This window comes from Fusarium solani (assembly GCF_023522795.1).
Source record: "Fusarium solani strain SB1 chromosome Unknown bctg00000001, whole genome shotgun sequence".
Taxonomy (NCBI): domain Eukaryota; kingdom Fungi; phylum Ascomycota; class Sordariomycetes; order Hypocreales; family Nectriaceae; genus Fusarium; species Fusarium solani.
This window is the reverse complement of record NW_027072156.1, coordinates 5597165-5611856: the sequence shown is the minus strand read 5'-3', so window position 1 is coordinate 5611856 and position 14692 is coordinate 5597165. Positions and strand designations below refer to the sequence as shown.

General features: G+C 49.9%; 5 protein-coding genes across 5 annotated transcripts; 2 read left to right on the top strand and 3 right to left on the bottom strand.

Moving 5' to 3' along the window:
- Positions 1-327: 327 nt before the first annotated feature.
- On the bottom strand, positions 328-1627 carry MRS44_003890 (uncharacterized protein; the record flags this gene model as incomplete). The annotated part of the gene is made up of 4 exons (XM_065623448.1): positions 328-916; positions 1125-1199; positions 1310-1535; positions 1591-1627. The coding sequence occupies 4 exons, from the start codon at positions 1625-1627 to the stop codon at positions 328-330; spliced, it is 927 nt and encodes a 308-aa protein (XP_065479520.1).
- A 4122-nt stretch (positions 1628-5749) lies between these two features.
- Positions 5750-6270, bottom strand: MRS44_003889 (uncharacterized protein; the record flags this gene model as incomplete). The annotated part of the gene is made up of 2 exons (XM_065623447.1): positions 5750-6079; positions 6118-6270. 2 exons carry the CDS (start codon positions 6268-6270, stop codon positions 5750-5752), a joined length of 483 nt encoding a protein of 160 aa, XP_065479519.1.
- A 973-nt stretch (positions 6271-7243) lies between these two features.
- Positions 7244-8873, top strand: MRS44_003888 (uncharacterized protein; the record flags this gene model as incomplete). Its single annotated transcript, XM_065623446.1, has 2 exons — positions 7244-7829; positions 8719-8873. 2 exons carry the CDS (start codon positions 7244-7246, stop codon positions 8871-8873), a joined length of 741 nt encoding a protein of 246 aa, XP_065479518.1.
- Positions 8874-11178: 2305 nt separating this feature from the next.
- MRS44_003887 (uncharacterized protein) lies at positions 11179-12231 on the top strand (the record flags this gene model as incomplete). Its single annotated transcript, XM_065623445.1, has 1 exon — positions 11179-12231. The coding sequence occupies one exon, from the start codon at positions 11179-11181 to the stop codon at positions 12229-12231; it is 1053 nt and encodes a 350-aa protein (XP_065479517.1).
- Positions 12232-12921: 690 nt separating this feature from the next.
- MRS44_003886 (uncharacterized protein) lies at positions 12922-13772 on the bottom strand (the record flags this gene model as incomplete). The annotated part of the gene is made up of 2 exons (XM_065623444.1): positions 12922-13599; positions 13653-13772. 2 exons carry the CDS (start codon positions 13770-13772, stop codon positions 12922-12924), a joined length of 798 nt encoding a protein of 265 aa, XP_065479516.1.
- Between the last annotated feature and the right edge of the window lie 920 nt (positions 13773-14692).

The window sequence follows — 14692 nt, the reverse complement described above, 5'->3', positions numbered from 1 at the left end:
GCGCCATTTCGCTGGCTGCCTGGGATCTCATGGCGGCATGAGAGAGAGCAGGCCGTCCCCGGATGTGTCCTTGTTTTCAGGGTTACCATGGATATACCAACAAGCAATGAACTGGTAGTAGTAAGGAGGATCGGACATTAAGACGTTGGTGGAGTTCGTGCCAGACAGAGAAGGCAGGAACGGGGTGGAAATAGGCGGTTCGAAGAGGATGAATTATAGCCATTGAAGGTGTAGTCGTGGCCGGACCTTGATGGTGATATCATCATAGTAGGCGATCAGAAGTTGTGCATCGATATGGCCGAATCTCGTATGTGCCGTAGTGGAAATCTACTCTCGTGCATGGCTGAATGTGTACTCTAGCGTTTCATCTTCCGCACGCCAGACAATTGATTCCACAACTGAATCCGCCGTGAGTTCGACACCCGAGCTTTCAACGTCCAAAGCTCTTTGATCGCAGCCTTTCAAGAAGGAGAATTTAGAATGGTCGGCTGTGGCGAGGTTTTTGGGCTGGCCTAAGTTAGTGCCATCGCCGACAGAAGAAACTCGAGTGTACCAACTAGTCACGCGTTTTTTATTCTTAGCCACCCCGCCAGATTGCACCCTCTTCCTTCTGAGGCAATACCCTACTCCTTGCCTTCGAGTCTGGGCAGTACCACAGCTTGTACGGTTGTCAAGTTGAGTTGAGGACTCATTGGGCGATGATTCATTACTGTCGCTAGCAATGCCAGTGCGGCTTGGCTCTGCTGGCTTGTCTTTCGATGGCTGTGCGGAGGCAATAGCCTCTTGAGTCGGATGTGCAACGGTCTCGTACCGTGTAGGGGTGTTGGGACGGGTATCACCATATCTTGGAGGGCTGGGGGGGTTGGTAAAAGACTCGTCGGGCGCTGTTTCATTGCCAGCGCTAGCCAAGCATTGGCTACAAAACCCATCGGCTAAATACATAGCTTATGAATAAAAAATTGGGTGAGTGGTAGTGATTGGGGAAGAAAAGGGAATAGACGGAGTCTTAAATAGCCCTAGGCGGGGGGAATTACTAGCCTGAGGCAACTATTTATTTTGTGGTTATTGTGAAGATAACACGGTTATGTGCCCAGTAAGGCTCCACGCACAGCTTGCTATCTTACATGCCCCGAAGCCATGCTGACATCGCCTCTAGAAGACCTCCTTGTCTTTCCATGACGGCAGCAATCTCCTTCGCACTATGTCGAATAAAATGCTAGTGTCCGCGTTTCTAGTCTCCTCTTGAGCCATCTAGACTTGTGTACACCAAAAGTTCCTCTCCAAAGGTCTTATAGCGATCTCCAAAAACGTTTTCGCGAAGCCATCGCTTCCGCTGTATGTTCCTCGTCCGCCGCTCCGTCTGCTGTTTGCCTCTTGGCGTTGCGCGACAAAGTGCGCAATGTTGAAGCTTCCCCAGGGGAGTCCAGAGGGTTTTGGATCCGTGCTGAAGTCGCTAGAAGTTGGGATGCGGTAGCTTTTGCCCGCGTACTCTTGGTTACGCGAGTCTCGTTCGGCCTTTCCATGTATTCTCGGGCCTTTTCCTCTATGGTCCAATTAGCATAGTTCCACTAAGAATCAAGCAGGATTGACCTACGGTACTTGCGCTGTGCTTTAGGCTTCTAGCCATCTTGTTGTTTCTGGGATCTACCTCGGGGGTCTCGAGGTGCGCCGTGTTGGAAGATCTCTTCTTCCTGTGCCTTCGCTACTCCTCGTGCCTGTGGGACTTCTAGAGAAGCGCTTTGTATTCTGATCTCTGAGAGTTGCAAGCCGATGGCAGGGTATCTGGGCGGTGGCATCTATCCTCGGGAGATCATCCAAGGGAAACCCTAGAGGAGGGTTTTGAAGTTGCTAAGGCAAGGAAGATAGTAGGAAAGGGGGATATGAAAGTTCAAAGTTTTTCAATTAAAAGTTGAATCTGGGAAATGGCGTGAGTTATTGAGCGCGGAGATTATCTCGAGTCAGGTATGTAGACGCGGCCTTGACATATAACAAATCCAAAGGGTTGATACCAGTTTGGCAGACAAGCTGCAGGCTTAGACTTGAGGACATCTCAACCTTGAACAAGGCTCCAGATGGGCGGTTGCGAGGCTGACTTGTCTTTTTGCTGGCGGGCAGGTAAAGGTAGGGGCTAGGCGGCCGAATGCGAGATATGTGACAGAGCTGCTCAGGGCCAACGGAGCAATTCTCCTCCATGCCCAGCTCCTTTGGCCAATGATCATCTCGCCACCAATTCACGTTCCAGGCCCAGCTCGACGGTAGAGTCCCTAGTCCTCCCTGAGGAGGCCCTGCTGGCGTTTGTCGTCGTGAGCTGCACAGGCCAGCCAGTCGCTCCTGGGGTTAGGATTAAGGGGGGGGCGGTCTGATGAAGACCCTTGCTATTCTCACGGAATCCGGGGGTGTCAAAGATACGCGGCAAAGAGTTTTCAAAGAACGAGGCTGAGTGTGAGTTTGCTATCTAAAGAGAATACAAACGAGCGACGGAATACAAGTCGAGAGTCTGCGCTGAAAAAAAAAAAAAACGAAGGTCCATACATCCAATCCCTCCTTCCTAGCTCACGAGTGTGGCGGGTATCGGCAAGGAGGGACCTGGGGGGTAGATAAAAGTTGCCTCTCATATAGTGATCACAGGGCATAAAGGGGGACCTGCCCACTCACCTTCTGCTCCCCTAATATCTGTTCTTCTGATATCCCCCTCATCAAGGCCACCCCAGCCTTTCAAGGTTGGCCCACAGACTCGCCCTCAGTTTCGATGTTCCGAGTTATTTGGGTGAATGAACTTTCCCAGCTCTGGGGGTTGGATTGGCACCATAGTTGTCGGACTTGCTCTAGGTGCTACGGCTATAATGCATGGCATTGCGTGAGCAACGGCTAGGTCTATGTGTAGGGATTATGGGCTGAATGGGACGGTTGATTATGGGCCTACTGACTTGCGCAAGGTAATCCCGGTTGCCGAGATTAACTACCTTCTTCGCTGCTATTGTTGAGATGGGGCTTGGGCTCGAAATAAGAAATTAGAACACACCGAGAACCGAGATGGGCTGAGCGGCCGTTATCGCTTGAGCTGGCTAACGCACACGAGAACCAGGGGGGTAATGATTGGAAGTAATTAGTCAATAGTAATCAGAGTAAGGTGATCGATTGAAAGTAATCAATCGAGAGTAATCAGTTGAGCATAATCAAATAAGAATAACTAATTGAAAGTAATTATTTGGGTATAGGATAAGGTACTGAACGTTCCGTATGTTCTGCTGTACATGCATACATATTCATGACATAGTATGAATTTATTACGTAGCCCAGTGCTGACTTGCCTTTGGCTTGCGGCTTATATATCTGAAAAGAGTAATACGACCGATAATCAACTTATACTTACCTCTAAATGCTTATCCTCTTCATAGGATCTTGGAATACGGCATATATAAAATAGCCCCCCAAAGCTTCCCTAATATAAAGCAAGTATTTGAAAATCTAGTGGATCATTCTTTTAGCCAATTGCTTAGGAAGTAAGATCTTAAACCTAGCTATCTTTTCTTTTTCTAGGAGATTCGATATGGTTGAGCCTCAGCTGTGCTACGGATGCGTAAGTGTATATTCTTGCCTTACTACTTTCTTTGCTATATTAACACTTTTAATAGCTCGCCGACGTTAATGTTCGCAAGCGAGACGGCCGTTTAGTCCTAGGTGGTGAAACTCTAATAAGAATACTGGGTCTTGAACAGCACGAAGATCTAGAGTTTTCCCTGACGCGATCTCATCCTAAATATCACAGACTAATTATGTCAACTCTGAAGAGAATACTAAGTCTCGATCAAGTCAAGGATTCTTACGATTATAGACTAAATATCTATGGCCCAAAGGATAAGCGCGAGCATGTCGGTAGTCATCTACGAGGCCGTAAGGAATCCTTGACGTTACCTGCAACTATACGGCAGGGAATCATCTACGATAATCCCCACGAGCGTGATCTTACTCATCAGGTAGAATACAAAGGGCGAGAGCTACAATCATGGAAACCAAACGACATTCAAGAGATGGTGCGTTATGAAGAGACGAAGCATCACAAGCCTATGCAGTTGCAACGGCTGCTTTGTTGTTACATAGGATGGCAGTAGCAGGTTGAGATGGGGATCATTTTAGGCAGCACAGGGACGGTAAAGCCTGCAAGGGGTAAATCCCAACATAGTAAGATGAATACATGATGAGTACTGTAAACGAATCCACATCAATGGACCGGATACACATAGTGTTGGAGCTGGTGAGTAAGTCATACGGAGTGCTATCTTGAGCCTACCAAAGTCTTGACCTTCACTTAAACTTGGTGCGTACCATGTTAAATAGCACTGGAGTGAGATTTGCTTAGGCACTTTGGTGACGGATAAATTGAGACTATGAATAGAGGCAGAATTCAGGCGGCAATGGTCATATTCATCATGGATAATGCTCGTAGAATTAGACGAAATTGAGAATTGGTGTGAACTTAAAGAGTTGGTCTATCTGAAAGCGTAGGCATATCAATGAACTCACGTCGTAGGCTCGTTGATATATATAGCGACGAAGACCATAGGCAGATCCAGTTGTTTATTTATAGATAAAACTTTTATATCCTAGTATAACTCTGGGGGAAGATAGGGCATGGCAATTTATTAGCACTAAAAGTTAGATTAGGTTATGGATTTTAAAGGCATTAGAAGTATCAGTGTGGTTTATGACACTGATATAGAATCCAGATTTCAGATGTGCCTACGGGAGTATGGTTTGTATCTTGAGACACTATAGTCCCGCCTTTAGTCTCAGTTGGCCTGCGGCCCATAGTTTATAAATTACCCGATTTCTTCGCCATAAACTGCTATCCCCCATATATTCTAGATACAAACTATACTCCAGCTCAAGCACCAGTTCCATCATTGCTACACAGTGTCGCGAAAAGAAATATACTTATTAGCTTCCTCCACTTCCCCTGATTTCGTAGTCACTTCTTCATCCAATTCACGGACTCTCAGCTCAGCATTCTCCACTTCTCGTAGCCTGTGGCGGGATAGTTTGTCCAAAACCTCCTTACTTGCCTTCGTCTGGATCATATGCAAGCACTCGTCATGTAAACTGGCGATTCTTGCCTTAAGTGACTGGCTAGAGGCCTGCACTCCGTCGGAACTAGTCCCCGAGCTTACCACATCACGCTCCATGAACGTGATATCACTGTCACGAATCTGATTTATCAGGTTGACTTTCTCAACTGCGTTTTCATACGCCGCCTCGGATTGCCGGAGATCGGAGCCTGCCTTCATTGCACGACTCTCCTCGATAGAAAGACGCCCCCGCAGTCGACCAAGGCTTCCGAAGGACATATCTTTCCCAACAAGCTTGGCGAGAGTAGATGGCATGATTTACACGCCCTCTCCATCTGGTAGCCATCTTAGAGGATTCTCCGCCTCTAGCCTATCACCCTGAGACACGTCATAGCTCTGTGAAAGAGCCTGTACCTCACCCAAGAGCACCGAATGACTTGGCGATAGCAAAGGAAGTGATAATGCATCATGTTCGAGGAGATCCCTTAACGGTTGGGCCCTGGCATCGACTCAGCATATCGATAGGCCGATAGGCTCGCCCCTGAACAGATGCCTGAAGAACCACCTTTTTCTAGCCAGGCTTTGAGGCGACCTTCGATCTGTTTGGCGCCTGTCATAGAGGGCGCAGAGTCGTAGAAGTCGCGATGAATCGTGTGTTTCGTGATGTGTAAGACACCCGCCGTCTAGTGCTCCATTCCCCCATGATGAATTGGAAAGAATATAATGTCATACTTCTCAAAGTCTTGGAGCTCCTGTGGTAGCGTCTCTTTGCATTGCACCTCTTCCGCCGATGGTAGCTCTCCTCGCGAACGTTTTGGAGGGTGGTTGATATCGCCGTCTGGCTCTGGAGTGAGCGCCTCCTTGGTTAAATCAACGATTTTATGACGTTCTTTGCGTTTCCTGGAGGCCGTGACGCGTTTCGATAATCCCAAAATATCTGGCAGGTCGTCGTCAGCGATACCCTCATCCACTTCGTTGTCTGGCTCCATTTGTTGAATGAGTTCGAAGCGAGACTCGGTTGCTGGGTCATGAGTAATATTGGAGAACTAACCTCAATTGTGCCATCCTCGTGTCGCTCCTCCTTGGCCATATCCTTGGTGGTTGCAGCGAGCTCTGTCGAAAAGGAGGAAGGAGGAGATACACTGACGAGAATGCAGAGGCCTAGTTGTCTCTCTCCGGTGGATGAGGCTGTATGTAAATTCATTCTCTTATTCTCTGGTGTCGAGGCTCGGCATATTCTCGTAAGACTCTTGAGGCCTTTTGACGTTGACTTGAGGAGTTGTACGAATCATTGAACTGCCGGACCACACCAGTGCAGCTTCGCTGACACACATGACCCTCATGATCCTCATTGTCTCATCTTGTGCATTGCCAGAGATTAAATCCTGGTCACTGGCAAGGCAGAGTCCTTGGAGAAGCCGAACTAAGCCTATCATTGTGGTTGCACAGGTTTCCAGGGGATTCATCGGCATGTTGCTATTGAGGGTGGAGTGACCTTGCCAGGCCCCGACCTCAGCCAGCAAGGTGGGGGACGCTGGGCTAATCGAGCATGTTCACCCTCGCCCTAAGGGTCGACGGCATCGGCCCGGAGGGGGCCTGCCAAGGTAGGTGGAAGGGGAATGAGCATTGACGGAGACGCGTGGCGATGATTTTGATGGATCTTAGTTATTCGGCTAGTCAGGGGAATACTGACTCGCCGTTTACCTCGAGCCCTTTTCCCTCTGGAAGGTCCTCGAGACGGGCAGGTGTTCGGTTGCGAAGTTCTTCGATCTCGGCGTCTTGGAAAGGTCGTTTCTTGAGGATGGGAGTTATTTCAACAAGCAGGTGGACCAAAAGTCATGTAGGAGGTGTAGCCCATCCGTAGATCATCTAGATTGGATGTGATGTCAGTAAGCTATTCCATGAAGACCAAGGGGCTCGACTCACTTCTCTACCCACCTTCGTGAGAATAGTGGAATTCAGCAGAATATTGACCACGCATGTCTGTGCTCGTAGGGGACTACTTGTTTCCTGGTTGTTTGAGAGGCCTCCACGATGCACCACCACACTCGCCTTTAGAGGGACTGGCGAAAGGTATAAAAGATCGAGTGCCCCCCACCCTTGGGCGTCTCTCGACTCTATCTTCTTCATAATTCAGAGAATTCCTTCCATTGCTCTTTTTACTTCCAGTTAGCATCATGGCCGACCCCTACTACACTCCACAGCTGGAACGCTGCCCTACTCCGGAGGCACTCTGCAGCGGCTTTTTCGATGACAATGAAGGTGTTGAGTGCAGCCCAGCGAGTAGGTGGGCGGTTTCCATAGAGCTTCACCTTCATGATACTCTGCCGAACAACCTGGACATGAAGAAAGAATCAACTGATCATCAACAAGACCCCATCAGTTTCGACAAACTCGATGACCTTGACGGGAAGTGTACCCAAGAACGGCCAACCTTCAGCGACGAGGATGGCACTGGGCCACCCCAGAGGAGCCAAATGCCAGCATCCAAAAGTCGGCCCGCAAAGCGCAAACTGAGGGCCGAGTGTCAAGCCTCTCCTTCTCCCAAGAAGGCTAGGGGTGTCAACCTCATGATAACCCGGGTTTACTGGACACAGAACGGGGAAACACGGGAATACAGATGGAAACGGGAGGGTGCGTGCTGGGTGAATGATGCGGCTTGTGATAAAAGCCTTCGCTGCCTTGAGGGCGAATTCTTGCTTTTGAATGCCGCCGACCTTGTCATCGAGGTCCGCCCAAATAGCGGATTGTTTCCTGTACAGTGTAAGTGGAATGAGTCAAAGGAATTTTTCGAGGGTTGCCACGAGCTCCATGGACATAAAAGATTTGAAATTGGAGTAACAGAGATGGATGGCATGCTGAGAACGCGGAAAGGAACGGGGCGTCTGGCGAAAGGCTCAATATAAATGTCTTTATGTTCAAATCGTACTATGATACGCGGTAATCAAGGAGAAATAGACTAGCCACTTGAGTTCGGCTTTGCTTCGCTTTTCACAAAAATAGTGGCGCGATAACTCCTTGAGGCTTAGCTGAGAGCCTAGCAAGCTGAAAACATGTCTGCCCAGCGATCTGGGTGCGATATACTAACTTATTGATTATTCGCGAATGTTAGCGAGGGCAACGGTCATAAAGACCGGAGCGCTTTCGGAGCGTTCGTCCACGGGGCATCGATATTCTCCCACATCCCCAAGCAATGGCTTTGGCACAACTGACGGGAGACCGGAACTTTCGGACTGTGTCCCTATACCATCCATCCTTATGCCCGCTCAATGAAACTTGGTGAATTCCGGGTGATGCTGGGTATGGGTGCGGGCTGGGAAAAGAAACTGAGGAGATGCTTTACCTCATTGCAAGTTAACGAGCGCAACTGTCTGCTTAAATACCTCTACCTCCGCCCCTTTCGTCTTGGTCTCTACTAGCGACCGCTACTGCGAGCTGTGTCTTAACAGTTTAAGGGGGCATTATTAATAATATTTGAGAAGAATAAAGGGAGGGCAGAGTCGGCCTGGAGGATGCGGTTGTATGTCTGCCTCCTCGAGACAGCCTTACTTGACCTTTAACAAGGAAGGGCAATAGAATGGCACAGGACTTCTGTACGCCATGGGATGGGCATGATCCAGCTGCAGGCCTGCAGACTGCACAGCACTTTCAGGGGAGCAGGAACGAGACCACACTACAGTGGACCCTGTCGCCATCGAGATCAAGCCTATTTCTGGCTTGTTGACCTTGGAGCTCATGTTGGCATGGCGTCGGACCAATCACGTCGAGTTTGAAATCAGCACTAGCATCATGCAGGATGGGACCTGACGCATCATATCTCCGTCGTTACAACGCACGCCTGCACACCGAGGAGGAGACGTTGGAGGTGCATGGTATTCTGCCTCAGCCTCTGCCCGGCAAGGATTACCACGTAGTACAATACTGCCCCTTTTCCCATCGGAGCCGCAACACCGAGGCAAGCACACCCATATTGAGGATCACTCTGTAGTTGGCATGAAAGAGGAAGGAGGGTGCCAGCTCGGCCATCTCTGTAGATGGAAGGTAGCATGAGAGTGCAGTGACCCACGATCATCGTGGCTGGGAGGCATTGCATGTAAGTCCCAGAGGCTCCTAAAGACAGCGAGTTCCCCGTTTCTAATCGCAAAGCTGCGGGCTCATGCATGTGCCTCAGAAGGACGCCGGCACCATCTCGGTCGATTGGACGAGCACATGGCACCCAAATGCGATTCTAACTGATCGGCATCCACAATCAGGGAGGCCTGACCTCCTGAGAGGGACGACTAGGTGACGAGAGGCCGGGGACGGCGGACTCCGGTGAGTCATCAGTATTGGACGTGTTGGACGCGTTGACCTGCCCGCACTCAAAGACACTTACAGACACCACCGCTATCTATAATCAGGGGCACCGGGGATTGACTTTCAATACTTCCTTGTCATGGCTCCATCGGCTCCTTCTTCCGCATAGCACCTTCTGTCTTGAGCAAAAGCCTAGTCGGCATATTTCCTCTCTAAGGCAGGGGTTGGGAGCAGCCAGCGATGGAGGATTCCTGGGCGAGAAAGGGAACAGTGCTTGGTCGGGGGGTGGGCTTCTGAGCAACCCAACGGAAATAACACAGCCGTAACACAACTAAACCTTATACCGAAGCTTCAGTAACACAGTAAGCAGGGAACAGTGTATGTCAAGATTCCAGTTACCCCAACTACGCATTAAAATATATGAAGACATGATAGAACTGGCATCCTTTTATCTAGTGTGCCCTGGCTGAGCAGGTGCACCTCAATGTGGGTATGTCGGCTGCAATTCTGCAACCATTATTGGGCTATGCTGAGGGTAACGATTCAGAAAAAGATCCTTGATCTGCCAAGGAACCCCTTACGAAACCAGTATCTTATTCCCGAGCATATTTGTCACCGGCATGCCCTCGCAAGGGTTATAAAGGCTTGGATGGGCCACAATGACCTTCACCTTCAAACCTGCCTCCTTTGCTGCTCACCTTTCCACCAACGAATTTTGCTCCTTCCATACGCCACCCGCGACCGCAATGGAGCGCCTACCATCCGAAGTACTCTGTATGATAATGGGACAGCCACTGGCAGATATCTGGTGGTAAGGCACAATCTCTTGCTGTGGCTGCAAGAACCACAGGTGGCAAGTCGTCGGGAACTGGGACGCCACCAGTGAGGCGCAGTCATCACAGTCAGAATTCAGTGTCAAGGTTAAGAGATCCCGTGCAGCCCCTTTCGCAAAGGAATCCTGGACGGAGCACAGAAAAGAGCAGCAACCCGTGGCCGCGACACACCATTTAGATGTGAATAGGGATGTAAAATGATTGCATATATCGACAAGGGCGATTATTAGAACAAGGATCCGTTACCAGGTGGCGCGAAGGGAAGAAGGCCGGTAGTAAATCTTGAGCCGCACGCCATCTCCAAGCAATGCCGATAATATATGCTTCAAATAGTCCTGCTTCCCATACTGTACCCTCCGGTCTATCCCCTGTGTTCCCCTGAGTGCGGATGCCGTCTCACTATTATGCAGCGCAGAGGCTCTCTGAAGTACCGTCTCTGTGTTCCGTCTCTGTGGGTGACATCATTTCCGCCCATTCCTCCGTGACATCTCTGTCAGGAACTGTGGCGGCGTCCATGTTTGGGTTCTCGTTCCGTTCTCTTAATGATTTCTTTCGTGTCGGGTGGCTCCTCTTCATCCTGTGTCGTCGACTCTTGGCGAAGACTATCTTGGGGTCTTTCATCATTCTAAGGCGGGATCCGCGTAAAATAGCAACTTAGGTTGAACAAGTCGTGAAGTAGGGATATTAGCGCATTGAAATGATGCTTCACGCACATATCGATTGTCCTTTCACTTAATAAATACTACTTTCTATACAGGTATAGCCACCTTACTTGCCCTGTAAGAGTATGCTGGGTATGCATTAAAGCGCGATATATGTCGTATAATAAGCCGCATACGAATTAGTATTCTGCAATAGCGGAGCTTACTATCTCGCTAGACCTAAAGGTCAGCCTATCGGTAAGCTACCATCGGACTCCTACATCTGGTGACTTTAAAAACCCTGGAAAGTCAGGGTTCAAAGAGAACAATACATGGAGTAAAATGGCCCAATTCAAAGACTTGCCCCCTGAACTGCGGCTGCAGATATGGGATTACTGTCTTCCTAGGCCTCGAATACTCAGACTGAGCGTCAAGATCCATGTAGCCAAAGCATGCTGCCCCAACCGCTCAGGCAGAGAGGAATATGTCGTCTTTGGCGGGCAGTTCTGCACCGGGCCCAGAGGTTTACAGGGAATCTTGTCGTCACCCGTACGAGATACGCGCAACCTCGGTCTCATTTGCCGAGAAGCACGCTCTGTTATCTTGACAGCATTTCCCGACCTCCTCTGGGTAGCCGTATCGCCAGCGCTACAATCACAGCAATCTCGGCCGCGCATCTATGGGATGCTCAGGTGCAGCTTCATCACGGACATCTTCTTCATCAGCAATGTCGCTCGGCGAGTCTGGCCTATCCAGACCAACGCCGACTTTGCCATCACTGCTCGCGACTTCTCCCATGTCCAATCATTAGACGATGCAGAGAGCTTCCGCCGTCAGTTCGGGCGTATCCGCCATCTTGGCGTTGACCGGCTACCGTTTGAGGCCGATGTCATTGGCATGGCAAGAGCCGATGGCTTCAGTCTAGGTCCATGCTCCTATAGAATTAAAGCCCTGCTCGCTTCCCTGTCAAGCATCGAGACACTCTACCTGGGAGACGGGTATCTCAGCTTAGTTCTAGGCCCTGGGAGGCTTAATCCTGCCGCAGCCGAGGGCTCAGTGGCAGGCGAGGATATCGCCGTGGCCAATCGACTGACAGAAGTCATCAAGAAGCTCTACGAAGGTCTATCACAACGCCTTGTCGCTTCGGAACTGCACCATGCCTCACTCCATCGCCTAGTGGATGTGGTAAACCAGGTTGAGCAGGCAAACAGGGGCATGGCAGCGACGAAGATCCGATTCCTTATCAATCGGCGTTTGGAGAAAGAGAGGTTATGCGGGCAATGGGACGATGGCACGGGTACGGGGGAAGCAATGGGGGCGAGCGTAGATCTGATGCGAGTCAAGTACGCAGTAGTGCCTCGATTGGGTTGTCTATCTTCAGTGGACATAGAGTAAGGGGTTACAGTGGGGTGCAGGTTCAGCGTCAGCGTGTCGGGTTTGGAGTTTCTCAAATTCATTCCAAAAGGGGATTACAGCACTACCTAAGCATGCTGACGGCGGCATAAGCAGTTCGCTGAATACTTTAGCTTCTAGTGCAGGCACCATGTATACATAGTATTTATCTATGTTTATCGACGCTGCATCGTTTGTTTTATATCGTATAGATATCGTGCATATATATGCATCATATGCATATGCTAGAATGGATTATTTCTATGACTTTGAGTCTACCCTAGATATTAATTTCGCCCAGCCGAGAAAATGGGATAAAGTTTGGGGCCTGTATTTTCAATGCCTTGATTGCCTATATGTCCCGAGGCGACCGCCCACGACGGATTTATTTTATAAAGGTTTTAATTAACCTTGAGCTATAATATTATAAGGTTGTTTCCTGTTTCTATTTTATTTATTAATCGACCTTATTCGCCTAGCCGGCTGTGCACCTGCGGGTGCCTGTCGACCGCCTTGGTCGAGACATGGCCGAGACATAGGCAAGACCTTTTAAACTCTTGGTATAATTCCTGACGCTCGTTGAATAAAGAGGATCTTTGAAACCTATTTGCTAGCTCTCATATGTAAAATTATTCTCCCGCTTCTACCCCAAGCCTCCCGTCCATCTCCAGACCTATTATGGCCCTCCACGCCTTAACAGCGGTTTAGGATACATGCCCCCCGTTTTCTTTGGATGCTCAATTCTTCGCTCCGCTTCCTCTTGCGGGAGCTTGTTTCCCCATCACCTGATGTCAGATCGATAACGACGGCGCTCTCGGGGATGACAAATCGGCTCTCGCTTGAGGGTGTATCAGTGACTTGAAAGCTTTCGGGAGTAGCACGCTCCTTGGTGGCATAAATTATTTTGCCTCTGCACAGTGGGCATAGAAGTCGTTCCTCCGGGAGAAGGTCAGGAAGACGTAGTGGAAGCTGTCCTTTGACCTCTGTAATGCGCTTCTTATCACTATTGTTGTCGTCGTTGTCGTCGTTGTCGTCGTTGTCGTCGTTGTCGTCGTTGTCGTCGTAGTCTTCGCAGTCTTCGCAGTCTTCGTAGTCTTCGCAGTCTTCGTAGTCTTCGCAGTCTTCGTAGTCTTCGTAGTCTTCGTAGACTTCGTAGCCGCCGTCACGGTTGGAGAAGTAATTCCAAGGCCTTATTCCGAGTACACATGTCTTGCAAAAAGAGTGGCCGACGAGGGCAGCCCCCCCAGCTTGACAAGTAAGGTGCACTGTCGGTTTCTCCCCAAAGCATATGGCGCATGGGCCGTCGCGGAACTGCTTGATAAGATACTTTCCCATAAAAGATTCCCGTACGGCGCAGCGGACACAGAGAAACTATCGCCGTCTATATTAGCGTCACGAAGCCAACGATGGTCTGGGAAGCATACAAAAGGGGAGCGCTTGGTACGGTACGTTGAGCTTGATTCAAGCGCACCACGACACTGATGGCACTTAGCCTCAGCCACGGGTGGCGTCTCGTTGGCCATTGACGATGATGTCTCTTTCATAGTCGGTCAGAAGTGAAAGAGGTAGTGTGTAGGAGGCAGAGAAGGAGGAAAGGGCAGAGGCGATGTGAGACGAGATGGAAGAGAAAGAGGAAGAGATGAGGTGGAGGTTCGAGGGCGATGACTATATATGCTCGCTGTGGTCGAGCCGTCTGCCAGGGGTGCTGCGCCGCGTCACGAAATTGTGGCGGACTAGATTTCAGTCCACCTTGTTGACGACCTGGAGGTACTCAAATAAATTCAAGATAACCCCGAGCTCAATAAAGTATTCTTGACCTAATGGTTGTCGTCTAGCTGGTCTTCTATAGCCTCCAGAATAGGTGGACGATCTGAGGCGTCGAGGGCCATGTCGGATGAACCATTTACCAACGAACAGAGCGGCCGGCAAGGAGTATGTAGGGCAGTCCCGTTGTAGGGGCTATGCGCTGTTATTAACATAGCCACATTAGGCGATACCCCGATCATAGACTATAGTATGGCAGAGGGACCGGGGTTGGCTTGGTGGCTTGATTGATGAGAGGAGGTGCTTCGTCTTGTTCACGAGAGCGTGTGGTGAAGTCATCGAACATCGGCCGTCCGTCCAACTCCACTGGGCTCTTCAGACTGTCTTCTCGATCGGATGGATGGAATAGATGATGTCTCTGCATTTCTGCCACGATCGCATTTTGGCATAAACGGGTGAGCCTCATCTTGAGCTCTGCACAGCGAGGCCTTGAGCAAATGAATGCATCAATGTGGTCAGGCGGATCCAATCGTCGATGCGAGCGAGGCCTTGTGCAAATGAATGCATCAATGTGGTCAGGCGGATCCAATCGTCGATGCGAGCGAGGTCGTCGGCATATGCCGCAAACATTATCGTAGCCGATCTCGACGTCGTAGCCCCGGCATCCCCTTGTACGGCTACTGGGCTTGCGGTGTGGTCT